At 40.6% G+C, this 23911-nt stretch overlaps 1 protein-coding gene and 1 long non-coding RNA gene across 3 annotated transcripts; both read right to left on the bottom strand.

Annotated features, from left to right (window-relative positions):
* Positions 1–2200: 2200 nt before the first annotated feature.
* On the bottom strand, positions 2201–17911 carry LOC146675051 (macrophage-capping protein-like). Of its 2 annotated transcripts, XM_085399961.1 has the most exons (10): positions 17857–17911; positions 14905–14987; positions 7832–8025; positions 5244–5398; positions 4665–4823; positions 4307–4456; positions 4032–4118; positions 3811–3943; positions 2827–2918; positions 2201–2628 (listed from the first exon to the last, which is right to left on the bottom strand). In XM_085399961.1, exons 3-10 carry the CDS (start codon positions 8022–8024, stop codon positions 2563–2565), a joined length of 1035 nt encoding a protein of 344 aa, XP_085256087.1. In that variant the 5' UTR covers position 8025; positions 14905–14987; positions 17857–17911; the 3' UTR covers positions 2201–2562. The 2 variants fall into 2 exon arrangements, with proteins under 2 accessions (XP_085256087.1, XP_085256078.1); XM_085399952.1 differs by lacking the exon at positions 17857–17911 and having other exon boundaries at positions 14905–15056.
* A 1386-nt stretch (positions 17912–19297) lies between these two features.
* Positions 19298–23392, bottom strand: LOC146675050 (uncharacterized). The gene is made up of 4 exons (XR_014910644.1): positions 22151–23392; positions 22018–22068; positions 21298–21453; positions 19298–20735 (listed from the first exon to the last, which is right to left on the bottom strand). It is a non-coding gene; the product is annotated as an uncharacterized LOC146675050 (long non-coding RNA).
* Between the last annotated feature and the right edge of the window lie 519 nt (positions 23393–23911).

The raw sequence follows: 23911 nt of genomic DNA, 5'->3' as shown, positions 1-23911 counted from the left end.
CAGGCTCTAATATTTGGTCACATGTTCCTTAGCAAGTTGCACCTCAACCAGATGCTTCTTGTAGTCATCAACAAGCCTCTGACTTTATTCTAGCTGCATATTTAACTGAATTGGTAGAGTTTGTTTAAATTAGTTGGTTTTCTGGCATGAACACTGCTTTTAAGATTAGTTCCCAAAAGTTCAGTAAGTTTGGCATCAGCGCTCTGAGAGACGTCAACATGCAAAAGACACCACATAACCGTCAGCCCCGCTTATTAAAAAGACTTCAGTGACTTAGTATAAAGCCATCTTTCAGGAATGACTATATTACTTTTATTTCATTATTTTTGTTGTTTTTAAGTAAATCTTCATGTGAAGCACTTTGTAACTCTGTGATGAAAGGTGCTAAATAAATACTTATTAGAACTGAAAAGACAAAAAACCACACACTACAGTTCTACATCTACATTTTACATAATGTGGGATTTGTTTTTATGTCTTTATTTCCTTTTGCTTAACAGCAGATTATGAGTCGAAGAAGTTACTGATTATGTCAATAACATCCATTGACTGGACTCATAATGTCCCGAGCGGGTGCAATTTGGAAGGGTATTGCATGGTGTCAAAAAAGGCCGAAAAATAGGAGCTTCCATTGAAAATGACTCAAGGCATGCACATCTGGATGTCTTCAGCATTACATGCAGAAACGTCAGAGAAACACATGCTTCCCTGTATGTATCATCAGCTTATTCCTGGAGTTTTTGCCTAAATCGTTGTGGGTTTCTTCCACCGCCTGGTTATCTGTGACCTCAAGGTCAGAGTGTCATTATGCAAGCTGCCGAACCTTACGCTGTTTCTGTTTGTATACAATAAAACCAATCTAGTGTAAACTATTAGCCGCTGAGTTTTTTCCCCTTTTGAACAAACTTCAGTTTGCCTTTTAAAATCGAGTCAGGCGGAGATTAAACCTGAATAAATCATCCTGCAAGAGAACATTCGTGAATTTTCTAACCTTCAGCAGCAGTGTAACCAAAAATATGATCAAATCTTTCCACAGTTGGTGTAAGAGAACCAAATTCAGCGATTCAGTCCGACTTTAAAAGCATACTTGACTGAAAATGAATCTCTGCATTAAAACAACAACAGCAAAAAACAGCAACCTTTCATAATCTCCTATAATGAGTTTGAACATCAGCAGTCTGCAGTAAGAAAGACTGGGTACAAATCAGGGGAATTCAAAATACCTGGTCCTTCCCTGAGAGTGGCTGACCAGCACAAATCACTCTGAGAACAAGACGTGTGATAGCCTGGGAGGCCACACAGAGCTCAGAGTAGCTTCTAAGCAGACAAATGAGAAAGCTGTCTGAGTAACATTTAGTAGCTGTAGTTAAATAACTAAACCAAAGGTTTTTGGTTATAGCAGAATAAACATCAGCATCAGAGGCTGATCCCCTCTGAGAGACATCTGGAGGTGGGAGATTCTTTGGGTCTGTTTCAACGCGCCTGCTGATTATTAAAGAAGCAATGACCTTTGTGCTATGCCAGGTAGCCATTAAGAGAAAATGCCAGGGCATGTTAATCTAAGTAGGAAATAGGTCATGGAACCACACAGGGACTGGTCAAAGAGGAATGATGACAGCATTTTTGGAAGTGAGTGAAGGAAACAATTACTGGCATTTTTTAGTCCCACAGCTGGTTTATTGTGAATACTCCAAGTCACGGACATGGAATAATGAAGGCCTGATAATATTGTCCTCTCAGATTATTTAGGGTTTCCTCTTCACCCCCTTTTTAATAGTTGCGTGAAAATAATCTCGACGTCGTGTTTGTGCAAAAATACTAATTTGATTTCCCTGCAGCTGAAGCCGAACAGGCAAAAGGTAAAACAGTATATATAACTGTCCTTTCAAAAAGTCCTTTATGTAAAAGTATGCCACATATTACTCAGCAGTAAATGCAATGCCCCCTGTGACCGACTTAATAATGCCAGATTGTTTAATCGCCAATTATTGTGGTCTATAGTTAATTATTAATAGTGTGTTATTATACAGTCGGGTGTAATATTTGTGCAGCCGTGGCAGCAGTAAGGGCATAGTTTAGAATAAAGGTTATATAAAGTCCACAGTTGTGGGTGGAGACGTGACTGATAAGCATCAGATAATTTCTCCACATGATGACTGGGGGGGGTAAAAAAAAAAAAAAAAATCAGCACAACTTCCTCCTGTATAAACCACAGTTTTACATTTATTTTTGAAATGCAGGCAAAGCTGGGACACCATTGAACCAATGTAAAAAAAAAAAAAAAAAAAAGCACATCTCATTTACTTGAGTTATATCTAATATTTCTCCTTATATCCTTTCTCTGTTGCTACAAGGAACTTTATTTTTTTTTATAAAAGTGGCATCCCATCTCTGATTCTACCGAAGTACAAGGCAAGAGGCAGCTTACTGTCAGCCTTACAAGTATGTACATACAAGTCAGTATATATGTATCTTTAAAAAAACAAAACGATGCATTTTGTAACAGGTGCTCTCTCAAGATGCGCAGCCTCGTCTCCATGTGCAGGATTCCCAGCGAAAGGCTCAGTTCCAGTTTTTGAAGAACTGCTTGAAGATGATGGTCTCCTTTCCCTGTGGCAGGATTTCCACCTGTAGTGCAACGCACATAAAACTTTACTGCTTACTGCTTATATAAAAGACCTTGCAGCTGACATCATAAACTCACACGTCAGATCTGTGGCTGTAAAAATAGAAACAAAGAGGTTGTACGAGCTTTCCTGTCTACAGTAAAGAAAGACGCTTGACTGGTTTGCGGTGTTTAACATGAGCAGCTTTTAGCAGCCGTACCTGTGTTTTCATGTGAGGGTAATTCATTTGTTCGATGAATTTGTCCGCCATCTGCAGGGCCATGTCCTTCTCCTCATCGTTGGCTCCGTTACCTGATGATTAAATGAGCTAATGTTAATTAGCAGCTCTGTTTGAGAGCTTTTTCGCACACAGAGTAACTTTCAGGGTAACTTTCGATATCAGGCGTGGTGTCCCTGCTACAAGCTACCACGATGAACAAATTGTTGAACAAAAGGTCCCTGAGCACATTTACAAAAAATACTGACCCAGATACGAAGCAGCAAACAGCTCGTGGTGCTTTTACACCACAGCAGCCCTTTTCTAAAGTAAAATCGTACAGAAACACAGGTGTTTAATGACTTTAATAAGGTTTTGATTGCATTTATTATTTTATGAGCTATAATAGTTAATGTGAAAGAGGTCAGTTAATACAGTCTGATTTTCACATGCATCAGCCAACTTGGTGACCTTAATAGCTACTTTATCACTCTGACAGTTTTTTAAAATCAACCTTGGAGCTGCTCTCACTATAGTTGTGGCAGAAATTTGGGGCTTCAGTTTTTTAACGAGTTTTTTTTTTGCCGTTTGCTGTGTGTTCAGAGATGCTCTTCTGCTCACTTTGAACTTTAGCAAGTAGCTTTGATCATCTTTACACCCCTAAATGCACTGAGTTGCTGTCATGCGATTCACCGATTAGGTGCACCTGATGAGATGTTGGGTGAGTGCATGTTTCTATGATGTTTATTTGCGTTTGGTGTGTTGTCTGATCAGTTCAGAGATGACAGTGTGAAGCTGTAGAAACCCCGCTGTAGCTCTTTAAGAAACCCTTACTCCGATCACATGTAAGCAGGTCCTCAGACTCACGTCCTCGTGAAACTGCCAATCATTATTTCTGACTGCGTTCATTACAATTTCATTTCATCAGATATCAAATTTGAGGAGGTGGCGAGTTTGCCGCTTGGAGTTTGAGTAGCAGCTCCTCACCTTTCCAGACGAAGATCTTTCCGTTGGAGCCGTTGTCCAGGATGAAGCAGTCGTCACGAATCAGCAGCTCCTGGAGAAACGGGCTCTTATCGGACACTTTAGTTGTTGTCATGGAACCGGTGGCATCAGACACCTGATGAGTGAGCATACAGTGAACAGTGATGGAAAAGGTGGTTTTAAAACGTCAACCTTGTGCATATAGTTCTGCATATAGAGCTTACCTTGTAGAGGGAGGCTATGTTGGAGGCGTCTGCTTTGCTGTCCTCTTCTGGCGTGCTCTCTGGCAAAGTCGGAGTCTGTCCTAGGACCTGCACAGCAGCACAAAAACATCTTATAAGGACTACAAAGAGAAGCTTTTTAAAAAAACAACAACCCAAAAACCAAACCAAAACAAATAGATTTTTATGTAATTATTGACTTGGAAATGGAAAAAAAACAAAAAAAACATCCATCCTGAATAAAACAATCGGATGACAAATCAGGAAAACTTATTTACTCTGATCATTTCCTCCGGCTCTTCCCCCTCGTTTGCATCCACAATGCGGGCTTTACCGTGTCGGTCTATGTCGCGGATCAGCGTGGCGATCTCGCGCACCTTTTGCTTCTCGAAGATGTTGGCTTGCGAGCCGGTCCAGGACACAATCGTCTGGGTACAATTATCAACATTAGATCAGCACAACGTGGTAAAAGTGGCACTTTATTTTATTTGCAGGTTGCAGTAAAAAAGCGAAACAAACTGGTTATTGTGTAGCGCGTTAGTGTATAGCTCTGACACATTTTAGAAGAGCAAATGATTCGGTGGCGTTTGGCTGCACCTCTCCCCGGCATGTCCTCCTTTTGATAGATTATCTCACCGTTCCGAGATCGAGGATGAAGCAGTCTCCCTTGTTGAAGCTCTTCCAGGACAGCTCCACCTCTTTGGCACGGATGTTGCGCTTTCCTTTGATCTGGTACAACCTCTGCACGGTGCCAGAGCCCTGAGCTCTCCTGAAACCTGACTCCACACCACCCTCCTGTGAGGAGAAGCAGAATCATCACTTGGACTGAACTTTCATGGTAGTTTATTTTTTTAACGTTTTACGACAGTTGACTTTTTGGACGAGCGATTTGATTCATTTTAACAAGCTCAGATTGCTACCTGTAAAGAAGCCACAAGAAGCTCTAAAATGATAAAATCTGTTATTTATGTAACCAAGGATGTACCTGAGGTGGCCAAATCTACACAGACCTGACCACCTCAATCTCCTAAAAATAAAATAATAAAATTAAAAAGTCATACGGTACAGAATATTGTATTTTAAAGCTTGCTGTTGCTGGTTTTAAATGGCAGTGCACAGTTCAGTGCAGCACAGGTATGCTGTGGTAATAAAGTTACAGGTATTTTCAGTTTTAGGCATCCAAACACGTCGCTGTTTCCAGCACCACCTGCTCACCTTGTAGCTGACCCCTCGGGGGAAGAGCTCCATGAACTCCGGAGTCTCGAAGCCCTGAACGTGCCTGTGCTGAATGGGGTCTCCACCCAGAAAATTATCCAGCTGGGTGGCCAGCATGGCACAAGCTACCTGCTCATCTCGAGATGATTTTTCACCTGGAACAGGGGGGTGGAGCACAGGTCACTGAAAAGCATGTTCTTCCTGTACAAAAACTCAGTTTATTTATAAAGGATTGGGGATGTGAGAACTTTATGGCAGATTTCCCAAAGCATTCAGTAAGATATTAATACGGTACGTTCGACCAGCTGAGGTGAAGTTTGTGATGATAAAGCCGCCTCAGTGCATCCAGTAGGAGCTGCTTCGACTACTTGAGTCACTTTCTGATTATAATTTGAACTCCTACAAATTCAAAACGTATTTACTTCTGTATTTTGTGATGTCAGAGTTGAAGCTGACCTCTCATTATACTAAAGCTAGGAGACGGTGCAGAAATTAGCCTACAGAGAGTGGTGCCACACATTTTCCTGGACATTCAGGTTATCTGTGGACCTCTAGTGCATCATCTAGCCCTACGGCCACAAAGCACTGTTAGCTCTGCAAATAACATATGAGTACTGCTACATGTGCTACCAGACTTACAGACAGTTTGTACCACCAGGCCAATCAGGCTTCTTAACATATCTAAATATTACACACTGCATATTTGCTTTCTTGCTTCTCTGCACATTGTCTTATTTCTTGTACTGCTTACATAAGACTGATTGCTCCTAAACCTTTACTCCTACTCTAGACTGAAGCTAATTTTAACTTCACCAGTAAAACTAAGTATTAATACTTAAACAGGGGTCAGGAACAACTGTGGGCTGGCCAAACAGCTTTAATTAAAGGAAATAAATCTATAATCTAAAACGGTTCTTCCAAAAATAGCTGGAGCAGAGTGAATTTATTTTGTTGTCTCTGGTTTCCTGTGACAAATAAGCACGAGGAGTTTTCAAGAAAGCCACAGTCTGCCTCTTCTTCTGCAGAATTACACTTTAACATACAGGACATAATAAAAAAGAAGAAGAAAAAAAACCCCACGAGTTTCTTACCAGGTCTTCAACTAATGTCAATACAACTTCAGATGTGCAACAACACATTACTCATTAGACTGTGTCATTATTTATTTAACAAAAACTGAGCCAAAGTGTAGAAGCAGTGTGTGAAAAACTTAATCCACCCAAAGATTGGGTAGTTTGTCGACCCACCTTTAGCAACAGTAACTTGAAGTAATGGTTTCTGTATGACTATCAGTGCCTCACATTGTTTCCATTCTTATTTGCAGCATTGCTTCATTTCATTGGGGGCGCTCAAAAGCATTAAAATAAGGTTGAGGTTTGCCTTGCAGCACCTTAATTCTTTTGTTTTCCAACCATTTTGCTGTAGGTTTGCTGCTGTGCTTGGCATCATTGTCCTGTTGCATGACCCAGTTTCAGTCGTGCTTTAGCTGTCAGACAGACGGCCTTAAGTTTGACTCTAGAATACTTTAGTACACAGAGGAGTTCATGTGTGACTCAATGACTGCACGTTGCCCAGTTCCTGTGGCTGCAAAACAAACCCAAATCATCACCCCTCAACCACTGAGCTTCACAGTTGGTATGAGGTGTTTGTGATGATCTTGCTTGTAATTTCTCTGAACTTGTTTCCAGTTGAATCTAAATAATCTTTCTCACTGTAGACTGGAATGCCTTTATAACTCTTCCTTGATGGGCAACAACAGTTGCTTCTCCAAGACCACTTCTGACATCTTTTCTCTTTGGCATCATGTTAACACAGACCTGAGTGCCAGGTCTGATCAGTTAATCAAGTGCATTTGAATATCAGCACCTGGCTGCTACTTACCCTCTTTGTTTATGTGGAAGCACTAAAGGTTTGCTTAGTGTTTCACACACTGCTTCGCATCGATATCCTCTTTTCAAATAGCAGCTTTATTATTTACCTGTATCCAACATATTTAGTGGAAATCTGTAAATTGTACCTATTATAAAAACCCCCAAAAGGTTATACTCTCTAATCAGGCGCTGGTACGACTGATTAAAAAAAGCTGAACTAAACAAACGGTGGACATACAAAGACACCGCTGGTCCATCAAGAAGAGGAGGAGGGAGGATTAACAGAGGTGCATGTTAGAGCGAAGAGAGGGCTCTCCAAGTTGTGACAATCAGCTTAGTGTTACCAAAGCACCGGATACATGCTGGAAACAACAGCCACATTTGAGTACTATAACAGTGCTCCTGTATTTTTAATGCTTCCCTCTGGACTCATTCCCTCATCATCCCTCTTCATCCAGCTTCTCTCGACACACAATGATGCATCAGGGCAGCAGAGTGTCTCGTGTGTCATCACCATCAGCGGGGTGGCTACTAGCCTTTCAGCCAGGGTTATGTGTGTAGCGAGCGCCAGACAATGCTTAGCTCTTTTACTGGGTGGAGTAAAATGAAATCAGATACTCTTCCATTGTTTTTCTCCAAGTAAAGTCAAGACTAGTTTGTGTTTGATTTGCATCAGGTAGCATGTTGCATAAGCCAGATGCGTCTTCAGTCTCTTACCTATCCACATGTGGAGGTCAGCTCCCTCCTCCCCGCGGTTATCCAGCACCAAATAGGAGTCTCCATTGAAGAAAGCTCCCACCTCAGAGGAATCTAGTGGCACCGCCTTCATCTTTTCTACTCTCCATACCCACAGGCCCTGCTGCCGGACCTCTGGGCTGAACTGACCTGGCACTGGCTTCAAGGGGAGCATACTACATGGAGAAAAGAACAAAGTAAAAAGGTGTTAGAAGAAAAAACAAATAAAGAGTAGGGAGCACATGAGAAGCTTATCCATGGAGGACATCTGAGTCACATCCCTTAAAGAAGGAAGAAGAAACAGGAAGTGGCAAAACAGTGTTGTGTAACTTGTTCTACATGGGAGCGCGTGCACGGATTTGGCTGGAGTAAGTAGAAGTAAAAGAGGAAGTTGAAGCCACAGCGTGTCTAAACGGAGCGGATTTACGTGACCTTTCTTGTATACTCCTGAAAGGTGCCTAAATTCTCACTAAACTGACACTCCTCTCCACACTCAAGGAGAAGGTACACTTCTGAATGTAGCTGGAGGTTGTTTGATTCGCTCTTACCGCAATCGTTCTAAGGCAACAGAACAGAGGCTGGAGACACTGTGATGAATGTAATTATACCTCAAGTAGACACAAAGTGTGGGTTGTGTTGCTGCCTAAGGACCACAAGCTACATTACATGACTTTTATGCAACACGACACCAATGCAGCCGTAGCGCCACTGCACAAAAACAGTTGGTGTCGCAGGTAGGAATGAGGCCAGGGTGGACTCGCTTAATCGTGCCCCTCTTGTTTTTCATTAGCAACGAAAAATTTGTGGTTTTTTTGTAGTACACAAACAAGTGCGTCATCCAACCATACGCCCACGTCTTCCTGTCTTTGGTTGGTTTTTCTGGTTTGTCTCTTTGCACGAGAGCAGACGGTTAGCTTTGTAGGGGGATCAGATCACCAACGTCACCACCTTTCATGTCATTATCTCTCACTGTGCCTGACTGTATTTTTACATTGCATCTAAATTGTGGAAACTTGCAATCATATTTTTTATTGCTTGTACTTATTAGGGCTTCAGCAACACACGACCCAGAATTGGACAAGTGGAAAATGGAGATAAGGATGGCGTTTGTCCCCTTCATGATATGTGTACTGTTCATTTCTGACCATCAGTCGGTTTTTATATGCTTGTTCAGTGTTGTCCAGGTCACAGTGGTGAGGGTGCTGGAGCCTATTTGAAATGCCATAGAGTGGCGAGCGGGGAACACCCTGGACAGGTCCCAACATACTACTACATACTTGCCCTATTAACCAAACTATTATGTATATATTGGTTAATAGGACAAGTATTTAAGTTTTATTTTGTTACAAAGAAATAAAAAGGCAATAGATCACACTGGAAAGGCTTGAAGTGTCTTTTTTTTTGGGAGCTTTCAAGCACATCTGAGTTGTCCTTGGCCGGGGCGGCGACTCATTGGATCATGCGAGTGAAGGTTTGCTCTTTTGTAAGGTAAGGGTGATTAAGTCAGCAATCTTTATCTACTGAAAAAGACCAAGAGATATCTTGAAAGCTCTGGGACGGTGGCCATTTCTTTAGGTTAGTGAACTTTCACGCAACAAGAATTATGTTGTTTAAACAGAAAAACAGAAACTGTAACTTAAGTGATGGCCAGCTTCCTTGCTCTACAGTTTTCAGCAAGATCTTCTGGATGAAGACAGACCATGCTGAAGTTGACTTTGTTGGAGTGATGACTTGAGGAATACCCTTGCCAGCTGCTAAAAGCAGCACAAAACTATATAAAGGAACTGTAAACAAAATTATTTGGAATTAATTTTGCAATGACTCACAGGAAAAGGACAAAGAAGCCAAAACCCAGGTTTTAATCGAAGCAGGAGTCAAAAGCAGAAGGTAAGGTTGATAAAATATGCCAAGAACGCACAGGAATGTCCTTAAAAAGCCAACAATGGATGAGGAACAGAGAAAACAATAACGGGAACTTGAAGGTCGGCGACGTCATAGCTTGTCAGGTCGACGATCGACCACAGTTAATTTGTGAAATACACAAAGTTTTGTCATTGGCTGTGCAACACAAACTAGTGAGAGTTAGAATCTATTGAGAAGTTAGGGTGGCTTGGAAACAGTGATAATCTGGACAAATTAATCTCATTCACCACCAAATGAAAGGACTTTGGGTCAGAGTATTGTGAAAGTAGTAGTAGTAGTAACCATTGATATAAAAAGCATACAATTATGAGCATGCAGCAGCACTGTTGCATTGATTGTATTACTGCAGTTAGCTTGTGATATGAAGGCCACACCCATATAACGAGGAAGTTAACCAATAGGACCACTCGACTCCATGATCAACATTTCAAAATTCTTTCTTTACAATTTTGTACAAACTCTGTGAACCTTGAGATTCTTGTGTCACTGACTTTGCTGAATGGCTGAAATGCTGAAACTGTAAATAGTATGCATGAAGGTAATACTGTGAAAACATATATAAAAGGCGCTGTAAAATGACAGTGACTTTGAGTATAATTTGGATAAACTTATGTGATCACTGTAAGTTTCACTAAAATGAGACCAACAGCGCAGGAAAAGCAGAGATTCTTGTGAATTGGGAATAAATGGATGACAATGCCATGGCACGAGCTCATGAGCGAAAACTAGAAAACGCGAGATCGTGTCAGGAATATTTGATAACGGTGATAAACAGAATCAGCCTGACAACTGACGAGTGCAAAGCTGATCAGGCTTAACATCATGACCACTGACAGGTGAACGGACAACATTGATTACCTCTTCAGCATAGCACCTGTTAGTGGGCGTGATGTATCAAGCAAGTGAACATTTTATCCACAAAGATGTGTTAGAAGCAGGAAAAACGGGCAAGTGTAAAGATTTCAACAAGTTTGATTAAGGCCAAACTGTGATGCTTGACGACTGGGTCAGAGCATCTCCAAACTGCAGATCTTGTAGCATGTTCTCATTCTGCAGTCAGTATCTATTAAAAGTGATCCAAGAAAGGAACAATGGTGAACCAGTAACAGGGTGATTTCAAACAGATGAGCTGCTGTAGTTTAAAAATATAATTCTGGCTTAAATAGAAAGATGTGAGAGTGCACAGAGGATAACCGTTTGTTGTGTAGGGCGCTGCATAGCTGCAGACTAGTTAGGATACCCATGCTGACCCCTGTCCACCACCGAAAGCGACAACAAAGAGCATGTGAGCATCAGAATGGGACCACAGAGCAATGAAAGAAAGCGCCCTGGACATATAGGGGATTTTCCCATACGTCACTGAAGTATGTGCAAATGACTAGACCTTCTGCCCCTCCCTTTCCTCCTTTCTAAATAGCAGGATAATGCCACAAAGCAGAAATGGTTCAGGAATGGTTTGAGGAGCACAACGAGCTTGAGGTGTCGACTTGTCCTCCAAATTCCTCAGATCTCAATCCAGTCGAGCATCTGCTGGACGTGCTGGACAAACAAACCTGATCAATGACGGCCCCACCTTGCATCTTACAGAATTTAAAGCATCTGTTGCTAACATCTTGGTGCCAGATACCACAGCACACTTCAGAGGTCGAGTGGAGTCCATGATCAAGGCTGTTTTGGCACCAAAAGGAGACCAACACAATATTAGGTAGGTGTTCATAAGGTTACGCCTGACTGGTGTATACTAAGCAGACTGAATTCCTAACTGACCACAGGTGTGGTACCAAAGGGTGGGAAACAGAACAGAGACCTCAAAATAAACAGGAAGTGGCTAAACAGTAGCTGATGATGAGACACATTCACACAGTGTGTGAATGTGTGCGTGAATGGGTGGATGACTGGATATGTAAAGCGCTTTGGGGTCCTTAGGGACTAGTAAGGCGCTATATAAATACAGGCCATTTACCATTTACCATTTAAATGGCCAAAAATTAACTTTCAAGATGTCAAAGATAAATACTGATAAATATTAACTTCAGTGTCGATGACGAGCGAGAAGAAAGGCTTCCCAGCTTTTATATAATCTTTATCATATTGATGCATGCTGATGTATATCTGCAGTTTCTCATATTCATCATCAACCTTATCATAAAAATGTTTCACAACGTCAAGAAGCTCTGGGGTTGTTTTTTTCTTGCGATAAAACTAATTAAAAAAAGGTGGCAAACTTATGGGTGTCATAACACATTCAGGGTGAGCCCCAACGGGCATTTAGATAAACATCTGTTTATAAAATGAAGCACGGGTGGAGCACTTACACTTTAACACTTTCTTTTAGCTCTATCATCATATAAGTGAGAAGTTTTTGTTTTAACTGTGCTGCTACAGAGGCAACGGGAAGATAAAGGGAGGCTGGAAACAAGCAATTAGCTTAATTATAGGGATTAGAGTCAAGTGATGATCCAACATGTAAGAAGCTGCTCCCAGCGCTACTGCGTTATGTGTCTTAAAACAACTCATTTGGCAGCAGAAAACAGCGCATCTATCAGTGCTGACTATCGGCACTGTGGTCAGACTAACAGGATGTCAACATGCTTTTAAAACTTAGCATTATTTTTGTAAACTGTCAATCGAGCAAACAGCGCAGTGAAGTGAGCATTTGAACATATATACTGAGTAGTGTAGAGGGGGTGCAGGGAAACAGAGAAAGGCGGCACATGCAGAGGCCACTGGGTTAAGGTTACAGTGCTTGGACAGCCGCTCGAAGAGTAAGTAAGGAGGCACAAATAAAAGCACCGGTCCACTTAACTGTATGATCTCCTCTGGTACCTCCGGCATGCTGTCTGACTCCAGGTCCATTCTGCGTGTCCACTGGAGTGTGTGTTGTGTGTTTGAGGTTGTAAGATATCGAGGGGTCTGACGAGGAGGAGTGCTTGAGCTCACCTGGCCTTGTTAGCTTATATGTGGGAGGTAACTGAAGCCGGAGTGATGAAAGCCTACCTGAGGCCCGAAGATAGGACGCTGTGTGTGTGTGGAGATGGGGAGAGTCGGGTTCCTGGTTTCCTGGCTAAAGCTAAACACCAAGCTGATAATTACAGTGAGAGCGAGCTGCTGGCTTCTTCGTCTTTCCACTGTTTCCCCCTCCTCTATCGCATCTCTTCCCCTTGTCCCCATTTGTCCTCTTTAAAACAGGAGTGAAGGGCTGGTCTAAGCAAAGCATTTCTGTATCCAGCCTCTGAGGTTCAGAGGATAAGTAGCAGCCAGTTGCTGATAAGTGTGAGCAGTTTGGAGATCTGAAGCATTCAGGTGTCTTAACACAATGCCATAATCTGCTCAGGAGCGTACGTCGCAGCAAATTCTACCCCAAGATAAGGCCCAAAAGCTACATGTCAGACTCTACAGGTCTCAGTTAGGATGGTAAATGCTAGAGTTCATGCCGGTAGAAAAACACTGAACAAGTATGGCTTGTGTGGACGGGCTGCCAGGGGAACGTGGACCATCAAGTCCTCCGTATACCAAAGTATGCAAAAGTCAGACGTGAGGCCATCTGTCTGACAGCTAAAGCTAATCTGGTTCATGCACGAGGGGAATGATCCAAGCACAGCAGTACATCTACAACAGAACAGCTGAAAAGGAAAATGATAAAGATGCTGCAGTGGCCCAGCTGCAACCACCCAAAATACTTCGTAACAATGAAGCCAAATGTAATGAAGTTAAAAAATATAAATAAGTATTTGCACAAAAGTAAGTCGACTTCATGAAACAGTCTGCACGAGGTGGGTCATGCATTCGCAGCCTGATGAAACTTAAAGAACATCGTCCCAGGAGGAGGTCTTGAAAGGGGCATTTTTTAGTTACAGCATTAGGCTTAATTTTTTTTTTAATGACAATGTAAATAGTAATATAGAGAGAGTAACCTCAGAACTACAATTTTACTTTTCAAAACTAGCTCTGAAGCTAAGCTCATTTTTAAATTACAAGCCTGGCATCAAACTTCCAAAAACCGAAATCTGCTTCTTTTTTGTTTACTGCAGTTTCCATGAAACGTATAAATACTGACAGGCCTGTTTTTATTTCTCTTTTTATTTCTTTCTTACTTCATTTTAGGTTTCTATTATTTTTCAAATTTGGGTATTGGTTTCATTCAAAATCATCTTTCACGTGCCTTTAAAACAATGAGGGGTATTTTAAAATCAGTAGTTTCTCCTCTAGTCTATTTAATACGGAGCATAATAACTGAGCACTGTAATCTCTAAAATCCAGTCCAATCTTCTGCGGAGAAACAACGCAAAACGAACTAAAGACGAGTTGCGGAGCAGAAAACGAGGTCGCTCGTGGGGTTAAAATGGTAAAAACGCAAAGATGCCCTCTTGGCCTTGTCCACTGAAGCATCAAGTGGCGCCTGGTTAGATGGAGAGGAGAGCCGACAGGGAGGGCTTAGATGGATACACAAGGTCAAAGATAGGCTGCTGGGGTCACTGAGCCAATCAGCCATTCATGCGCTGTTGGGCACACAATGAAATATGAGAGCGTACGACATGCAGGTGCACAGAGCATCAGGCGTGGAGAGACCTGAGAGCAATCTGTTAGTTGGCGACTGGTGAACAGGATGTGTGTGTATGTGTGTGTGTACGGTTCAGTGGGCTCTACGTTTATGAGAGTGAAATCAAGACAGAGTGATGGAGATACTGAGTGGACTGAAAAACAAATAGGGGTTAGAAAGGAAACAGTGTCATTTTAATTCAATGTGACAGCACGCTGCCTATGGTTTAAAGCCAAGGGTAGTTTACTTCCTTGTCTAAAGTAATGACACAGATTGGAAGTTACTTCAGTGCCACACCCTAACCTCAAGGAAATTGTTAGAAAGCTGTAAAAGGAAAGGAAATGAAAAAAACGGGGCTTCCCTCGCTGCTAACTGTAAGAGCGTTACAGTGAAAAAGGGCAAACTTTGAATGAAATGATGGACAGAGGCGAGTCCCACTGACGTGAAACTGAAGACTCATTGTCCAGGAGCAGGAATGTGCTGAGCAGACAGGGGAAAAGTACAGGGAAAAGGAAGAGTGGGAACAGAAAGAAGAAATCAGAGTGAAGAACTGTAGAGGGAAGCAAAAAAACAAATCCATGATAAGGCTTACCTTGGGAAGAGAGCTGGCGGTGGCACAAAACACGTCTGAGCAGGGAGTGGAGAGAAGAGCAGCAATGCAAGAAGCAGCACGACCTTAAACACACACACAGTTAGGCAAGATATTTCCTGCCTCAGTCTGTGGCAAGCTAAGCCCAGCCCTCTGACTCAAAAAACCCACAAAATCTACATTTAGTCAAGACTCAGAGGGAAGGCAGAACTGCTGCTTCACAAATCCACCAGCCAGCTGTTGAAAGTGGTTTCAATCCATAATAGTTTGTGTCTTGTGTCAGAAATGTGAAAATGTGGTGTAAAAAATAAATGAAAAAATAAAAAAATAGTAGTTTTTTTCTTGTTGTTTAATGAAACCTTCTTCATTTTAACAATATGAGTTCAGTCGGCCTCTCTGTGACTCACAGAAGTTAACAGTTTTCCTGTAATTAGTCAAACTCGGATTCTCCCAGTCGGACGCGCCCATCTGTGTAGCTAATCAGTTCATCACAAGGAATGCCACCCACCCACCCGCTTGCACAGCGTTACATGCACATAGTGGGAAACCTGTGATTCATCCTTTCCACAGGTAAAGGATCTCCCAACAGATAAAATGAGCTCTTATCTGGACAGAGGCGTGAACAGCATGCTGTCTGGATGACTTTTTAATTTGCTGTCTACTTATTGATAAAGTGCAAATGTTTTAAGTTTAGAAAAAATTGATTCAGATAAGGATTGATGGCTGGAATTTCAATTCATAGGATCGATTAAATCAAACGAAATGCATAAAATATTCAGGAGAACTTTAAACCTCATGCAATCAAGCTACGCCGTGCTGTCCACGGTGTTCGCTCACCCATCCAAATGAATTAATTCAGTTGTTCCAATCGCTTCCATGACCACAGGTGTATAAAATCGAGCACCTAGTCGTGAACACTGCTTCTACAAAGAATGGTGAAAGAATTGGTTGTTTTCAGGAGCTCGTGAATTTCAGCATGGTACCGTGACAGGATGCCACCTGTGCAATAAGTCAGTCGTGAAATTTCCTGGCTACTAAATATTCCACAGTCAGCTGGTATTACAACAAAGGGGAAGCGACTGGGAACAACAGCAACTCAGCCAGGAAGTGGTAGGCCACATAAAATCACAGGCTGAGCAGCTGCATCCAAGCCTTACACCACCAGGCGCAATGCAAGGCGTCAATGCAGTGGTGTAAAGCACGCTGTCACTGGACTCAGTGGAGACGTGTTCTCTGCAGTGATGAATCACACTTCTCTGTCTGGCAAGCCAATAGGCAAGTCTGGGTTTGGCAGTTGCCAAGGGAACGGTACTTGTTTGACTGCATTGCACTGAATGCAAACTTGTTTGGAGGGGGGATTATGGTGTGGGGTTGTTTTTCAAGAGTTTCTGGAAACAGTTTGGGGATGGCCCTTTCCTGTTCCAACAAGACTGCAAACCAGTTCACCAAAGAAAGGTCCATAAAGACACATTTGGTGTGGAGGAATCTGACTGGCCTGCACAAAGTCCTGACCCCAACCCAACAGAACACTAGCGCTGTAACTAACGATTATTTTTATAGTCAACTAATCTGCCTAATTTTTTTTCTCTTCAATTAGTCAACGATTATTTAATCTGCACTTCCTGTGGGCAGGAAGCTTCTCCAGCACCTCACCTACTCAAGTTTTCCCACCTGTGTCACACTTTGTTGCATGAAAATGAAGTAAATCAGAATATTAGGAAATAGAAATTAATGTGCAAATAGGAATCCAAAAATTTCCATGAGTTCAATTATAGCTTCAAATTAAATGAAAAATATTTTATTTGCTGGTCAAAATGACAAGTTAGCAAAGTTTCCATATAGTTTAGTTCATGAATTGACGATTGCAGTGTCCATGCTCTGGAGTAAGGCCTGCTCTTATCTTAGAGCTGCTGATAACTATGCTGAAGATGCTCTCTGTCACGATTTCAACCATTTGAGAGGTGCACGAGCCTCTTTACAGGACAAACTCATCTATGTGCCTTAATACTGTAAAACAGAATTAGTTACTAAGCGCAAATTTGGTTGCGTATCATAGTTTATCAGGTGGTGTAACTTTCATTTCCCAATAAACTGTTTGTCCGACCCACAGATTAACGGCCTTAAGTTGGGTGGAAGAGGTTTACTCTTCAGAATAAACGCTAATATTAATGTGAGAAAAAACAAACAAACTCGTATACAGTGTAGCTGCTCCTGTTTATTGGTCGCATTTCACTTATTAGCTAACAAAACTAAAATCGCGTTGGCTTAGCTGGCATCATGCTGAGAGGTTTCCAACTGTCTGTACAGTAACAGAAATATAAAGACGCTATGAGCGTGACGCACTAGCTTAACTATCTAAAACCCATTCAGAGGTGACGTCACAGCTCCAGGGTGCCGGGGGTTTGTTATAAAAGGAAAAGGGTCGGCTGACATCATATTAAATGAAATATCACTCAAGAGTATATGTGTGCAGACTTTATTCTGTTATACTCTATTGTGATTCTTGCGTTTGTCACTACATGTCTGTGGAAAAAAACAAAACCTGTCCTTAAGATTAAAACTTCAGCATCTGACATTTTGCAGGTCTGTTATCTTTGGTTCATTGCAAAAGCTACATGTGGAAATTTACAATAACATATAAGCCAACGGACCAAATCATGTAGGAGAAGCACATCTACCAGAACAGCACAAAGACCCTCTGGCTGCTTCAGCAGTTGTATGCTGCTATTACCAGCCTTCAGAGCTGCCGGAGTGAAGTACGTGTAATGTTCAACAAACCAATTAGAGATGATCTGAGCTTCAAACTGGTTCTTGAAGTGGTTTATGACTTAAAGGACTTGATTTTAGCTGAGTCAAAGTGGGATTATCAGTGTTTAGCTGAACTAAACTATTTTCTTTTTTGTTTTGATTTTTTTGCATACCTGTTAAACACCTTCATCCTTATAGCTGTTTTACCTGCTACGCCTCGCTGTGGTTCCTGAGATGAAAGCTTCAGTCAGTCACAGCTGCAAACCAACACCATGTTCACCTTTTCATTTTATACATATTACCTGTGCAGTTTGCACACTAACAGACGGCTCTAATGTCCACTGAAGGACTTTACACTTCCTACAAACTGACTGGTGAACTCAGTGAGCAGGTGAGCCCACGAGCTGAGAGCGCCCCCAAGAGGACGAGGGGCGAGTAGATTGATTTGATTGATTAGCAGGCTGATTTTTTACGACAGCAGCCACTATGGGAGTGCAGGGTAAACACAGCTGTGACAATTATTATTAATAATTATGCTTCTTCCAAGCTGTTTGTGCCATTTGTACTTTTTGACATAATGGGAATTTTGTTGCACTTCTTATGAGTGTTTTCTAACTCACTCTCTTGATTGAAAGTCAGTTACAATGTAACTTCAACGTAAAGTTTTTAAGTTTTAATAAGATTGAACAAAAACAAGGATATGTGTGTTTTTATGTTTTAAATGCAGTAAACGATGAGGTGTCTAAATTTGTTATGTACATCCTGACAATGCTAGACTTCTTTTGTTGTGTGAGCGCGTGTCCAAGTGTATACATTTGTGAAATAATGCACATATCTGTTGTTTATATATATTTTTTGTATTAGAGCATATTTTTCTATTCATCTGTCCTGTAGTGCTAAATCACAAAAGTCACCTCAAAGAGCTACAATAATACAGAGAGAAGCCCAACAATCAGATGACCCCCTCTGGGTTTCCTGACTTTGTTTTACATCTGAGTAACTGGGAAAAAAAAAACAGAATAAAAATATTTATTATGTTATGATTGTTGTTACACTGACAGACAACATAAAAACCTTCTCAGGTGTTTACATTTAAGACAGACTGGATTTCATCATATTGTGCGCATGTGGTCAGAGACAGTTGTAAAGCTGTTTGTAGATTATGAACAAATTCAGGTAAGAAAATATTGCTGAATTACAGATTCTTGCAAAAGCATTAATGTCATGGGATGTAAAGGCATTAGGGGAGCATCTAGTGGAGTTCGAATATAACTGTAGTCTGTTTTTGCTCCACTTGGAAGAAGTGAAACTAAGATTCAAACATGAGCGATGAAGAAACGATTTCACATAAAGAACAAACAGGAAATGTAACACTGTCAGTTCAATTTATTCACAAATCGACTACAATACAAATTCAAACATGATCACGAATATGATGCAGTTCTTTGTGAAATAATGATTTGTGAGTAATTTGTGAATGTGGACTATATATGAAATACATACAAAAGACATCATCATACTACCCTAAATCACTCAAACATCTTAAGAATACCTTAAAGATAACACGAATCCAGTGACATCTGAAGAGTGACACGTAACACCCCCCCCCCCCCCCCCCCCCCCAAAAAAAAAAAAACCCCCAAAACAACATTATGCATTACACGGGCATTATGAAGGATGTTACATTTAAACAACTTCAGAAGTCTGTAATGAAGAAGAGGATTAGGGGGATCTACCTTGGACCATGATACAGCTAAATATAACTCTTTTTGTAACGTCTGCAATCTCCTAAAATGAGCAGGACACATATTACACCATGTAATTATCACAATGATTCACATTCAGGACAATTTCTGAATTTTAAAAAATAAACCAACATATTTGGAAACTTTTTTCATAAAACCATAAATTTGCCTCTTGGAAGTCACAAAGTCATCAAACCTTCCAAAATATTGCAGATTTTACCCTCTTGATAAAACTACTATTTATCTGCATACATACATTGTCAACATTTTTCTAGTTTCTGTTTGAGTTAAATACAACTACTTTTTTTATTATTTTTTTTTAATTTTTGCAAACAATAACTTATTAAATGTATAATATGTTGGAGATTATCTAGTTTTCATGAGACAAAACAGATTTGTATTATTAGCAAACATTACTTTATATAAAATACTAGAGGAGTAAATAAAATCATTAACATATAGAAGGAAGAAAACTGGGCCTAATATTGATATGTGGTGCTTTTATTGAATATTTGCTATTAACAGGCTAAATACAGGTACTATCTCTGCAATAATCCTATACTTCTGTTGTTAATAAAGCACTAAGAAAAAGTCTTGAGACCCCCCTAATTTATCTATATCTTGCTTCCAAACAGCCAGATTATCTTGTTGTTGTTTTTTCTTGCTTTTGTTTGTTAGTTTTTGTTAGTTTTAGGGGTTTTTTTAAGTGGTCTTTTGCACAGCACTGGAGTTAACTAACAATTCCACTGAAGAATAAACTTTTTTCAGCTGCAGCATTCTATGAAATAAATATTCTCCCTGGTGTTTTGTTTTTGCCACATTTCATTGCATTTCAGCTTTATACGTTTTGGACCTTTGAGAATCTCGAGTTCGTAATAACTGAGCTGCCAGTGGCTCAGTGAGGCAGAAAAGCATCAACCAACCTGTTTTATGTGCACATGTAATCAAGTGCTGAAAATATTATTTGTAATAATGAATCAAACGCTCAAGTTCATATCAAAAGCATTTTTACAAAAACATAATCATGTTTAATCCTGCATTTTACACTTCAATTATAATGTCAGTGCTGCTGTTTTATCCATTTGATGATATGCTTTAAATACACATATCCCATAAAAACACTCATTAGACAGCATACACACTGATTTTGACCTTCTGTGTGTATTTATACTTGAACATCAACCTCATCTGCCTCTTCTTTACAATAGCAACAACAACAAATAAATAATAAGACGTTGGTCAGAGTGGTGCTCCAAAATGCAAAAAGGTAGAGTGTCTTACTGCAGGATCTGTAGTCTGTAATCTGAAGTTGTTTATAATTGCTGTAGATCACTGCATTACCTGCAGAAATATGAGAGAGATCTCAGAAAATGAATGATTTTGGTGCAATATCAATTAAAGAAACAGTTGAATAGAATGTGTTATATATTTCTATTCTTCGGGCACTTGAGAGGAGAACAAACACAAGCTTTGCGATGAATCCAGTCGTTTTTAGCTTTCATTATTTCTATTTTCCTTATCTGTTTTTTTTTGGTGCAGCACCTAACTTCATCCACAGCTAGAAACAAGCGGTTTAAGCTCCTCCTTTAATCCCATCAGTACTTGAATTAGTATGATATTTTTGCTTAATTAGTCCTTTATTTTGCCAAGTTAAAGTCTCCTTGATGTTAAAAATGTCCATTCCCAGAGTACACTGGTCAGGTTTAGGTTTAGGATCTGAACTTATCACTTGGTTACTTGAATAATTCCTATATTAACTATACGTATAGTTTTGCTTTTGGATTTCGTTCTCTGTCATACTCGTTGCTTGCTTAATGTGGTATTTTCTGCTGTGCAGGCGTCATGTTATTTTGCAAGAGCTGCCTGCTGTGGTCAGAAATTGAGTAAAACCCTTAAAGCTTACCAGCAATGTACCAGCAAATGAAGAAGAGGGTAGTCACGGACCAACAAAACTTGTTACATGACCCGTACATACACCATGCAAAGAAGGCAAAGATGGGTCCACAAAGATAAATAGGGATGAAGGGAATTCCTGGACAGTCCTTGAAGTACTCCCCACCTTTTAGGCACAAAGACAAAGTATCACCAGAACTGCTTGCACGTCACCTGTTTGATGACTATCTTATTATAAACCTCTGGCTTTTCTCGTGAACTCTTTATTTGATCTAGTCTACACTGGTGTGGTGTATTGTTGGGGACACAGTGAAGGGCTCGCTCATGGAGTCACAGTTTTCTTAATTCAACTGTTAAGCTTTTACAACTTCTGCTTTCTTGAGCGATCAGATCCTAACAAAAAGTGTGGAGCAAACAATCAATATGTGTCAATATGTGTCTTACTGATGCTGAGAGGTAGTCTCAGATGTTATGTATCTAATTTGTTTGGAATTCAGGCTGCAGAGGACAAAAACACCTTCAGCACCATCATTAGTTAAAGTGCAGGAGCATAAAGGGAAACTATGGTATTCTTACAACTATGCATGTCATTTTCTATTGTCTGGTCCTGTTATCTCTGTATGTGAAGCAACTAATCTGTTAATAATATCATAAAAATAACACATGCTACATGCACTGGTAATATATATTCAGATAAATTCAGTCTGAATGTGCTGCTTCTCTCACTTACCATCTATCACTTGAGCAAAGACTGTGACGAATAAAAGCACTAAGATGCAAACTGAAGGGAGACAGAATAGATTTTTAACATCACAAATGAGACGGCTCAACAGCTGCAGATGTGCTGCACAGGACTCTCTTACCTAACGATGCTGTTTGTTTTGCCATTGTGCCAACTTTCACCAGCACAGATCCAGACAGTCCAGTTGTTTTTATTTGTCAGGAAAATGAAAAGATCAGCCTGCCAGAGAAGAGAAGCGTTTACTATCCATACAGTCTTGCATAATGAGCAACCACCTAATCCCCCCCACAGAAAATAAAATCAGGTGTTACCTTTCTGCTGTGTAAGACACTCAGTTTATGTAAATGTTAGTAATGTGCCACAAAAAACATAAAAAAATAAAAAATAAAAAATAAATAAAATTCCCATAAAGGACAATGATAAAGTGGCTCCTCTCATTTGTACTGGCAGGAAGTCTACCACAAAACAAACAACAAATTTGTTTGAACATTTTTGCTCTTTTCTTTTTTTAAAAGTAACATTTAGTTAATGCAGGCTCCAGCCCCTCTGGATTGGATAAGGTGAAGAGAATTAATGGACAGAAGTTATTGCCTATTAAACATAAATGCAAGTATAAAAGAGTACAATACAGGATGCGTCATGAAGAACTCAACAAATCCATCAGTGGGACGATATGACACACAAGACTGAGTGTCATGTACTGATAAGCATGTAGAGATATTCTTAACTGGCATTAAAAGTACTCACAAGTACAAAAGTAGCATAAAAATTGTTATACCTTCATTCTCTTTATAAGGAAACGTGTTTACCTGGAGGTGCACTGAAAAAAGATGTGAAGATGTACCAAGGAAGAAGCCTGCGCCACCAAAACAACAATGCTGGAGGATTAGTGATGAAACAGAAAGTTATGTCCTCAGGAAGCCACGTACTTGCAAGCGCTTCCTCTGGGGTTTAACTGCAGTTGGCATCTGTTTACAATGCATTACTGCTAATATTTCATTAGTCTATCACAGTTTTCTCTGATTTATTTTATAGAAAAAAACCTAAATAACAGTTTCCTCGTCTCCACTGAGCCCCCACTCATAAATAAAATTGCTAAAACTGCCACCCCAGCCTTCACTTTGCAAGCCTCTACAGTGGGGCAAAAAAGTATTTAGTCAGCCACCGATTGGGCAAGTTCCCCCACCTAAAATGATGACAGAGGTCAGTAATTTGCACCAGAGGTACACTTCAACTGTGAGAGACAGAATGTGAAAAAAAAAAATCCATGAATCCACATGGTAGGATTTGTAAAGAATTTATTCGTAAATCAGGGTGGAAAATAAGTATTTGGTCAATAACAAAAATACAACTCAATACTTTGTAACATAACCTTTGTTGGCAATAACAGAGGTCAAACGTTTACTATAGGTCTTTACCAGGTTTGCACACACAGTAGCTGGTGTTTTGGCCCATTCCTCCATGCAGATCTTCTCGAGAGCAGTGATGTTTTGGGGCTGTCGCCGAGCAACACGGACTTTCAACTCCCGCCACAGATTTTCTATGGGGTTGAGGTCTGGAGACTGGCTAGGCCACTCCAGGACTTTCAAATGCTTCTTACGGAGCCACTCCTTTGTTGCCTGGGCGGTGTGTTTTGGATCATTGTCATGTTGGAAGACCCAGCCTCGTTTCATCTTCAAAGTTCTCACTGATGGAAGGAGGTTTTGGCTCAAAATCTCACGATACATGGCCCCATTCATTCTGTCCTTAACACGGATCAGTCGTCCTGTCCCCTTGGCAGAAAAACAGCCCCATAGCATGATGTTTCCACCCCCATGCTTCACAGTAGGTATGGTGTTCTTGGGATGCAACTCAGTATTCTTCTTCCTCCAAACACGACGAG

Source organism: Rhamphochromis longiceps, linkage group LG3 (genome assembly GCF_057381845.1).
Source record: "Rhamphochromis longiceps isolate RC_006_pf linkage group LG3, R_longiceps_female_GT1.1, whole genome shotgun sequence".
Classification (NCBI taxonomy): Eukaryota; Metazoa; Chordata; class Actinopteri; order Cichliformes; family Cichlidae; genus Rhamphochromis; species Rhamphochromis longiceps.
The sequence above is the reverse complement of the archived record's forward strand: the minus strand, read 5'-3'. Positions and strand labels throughout refer to the sequence as shown.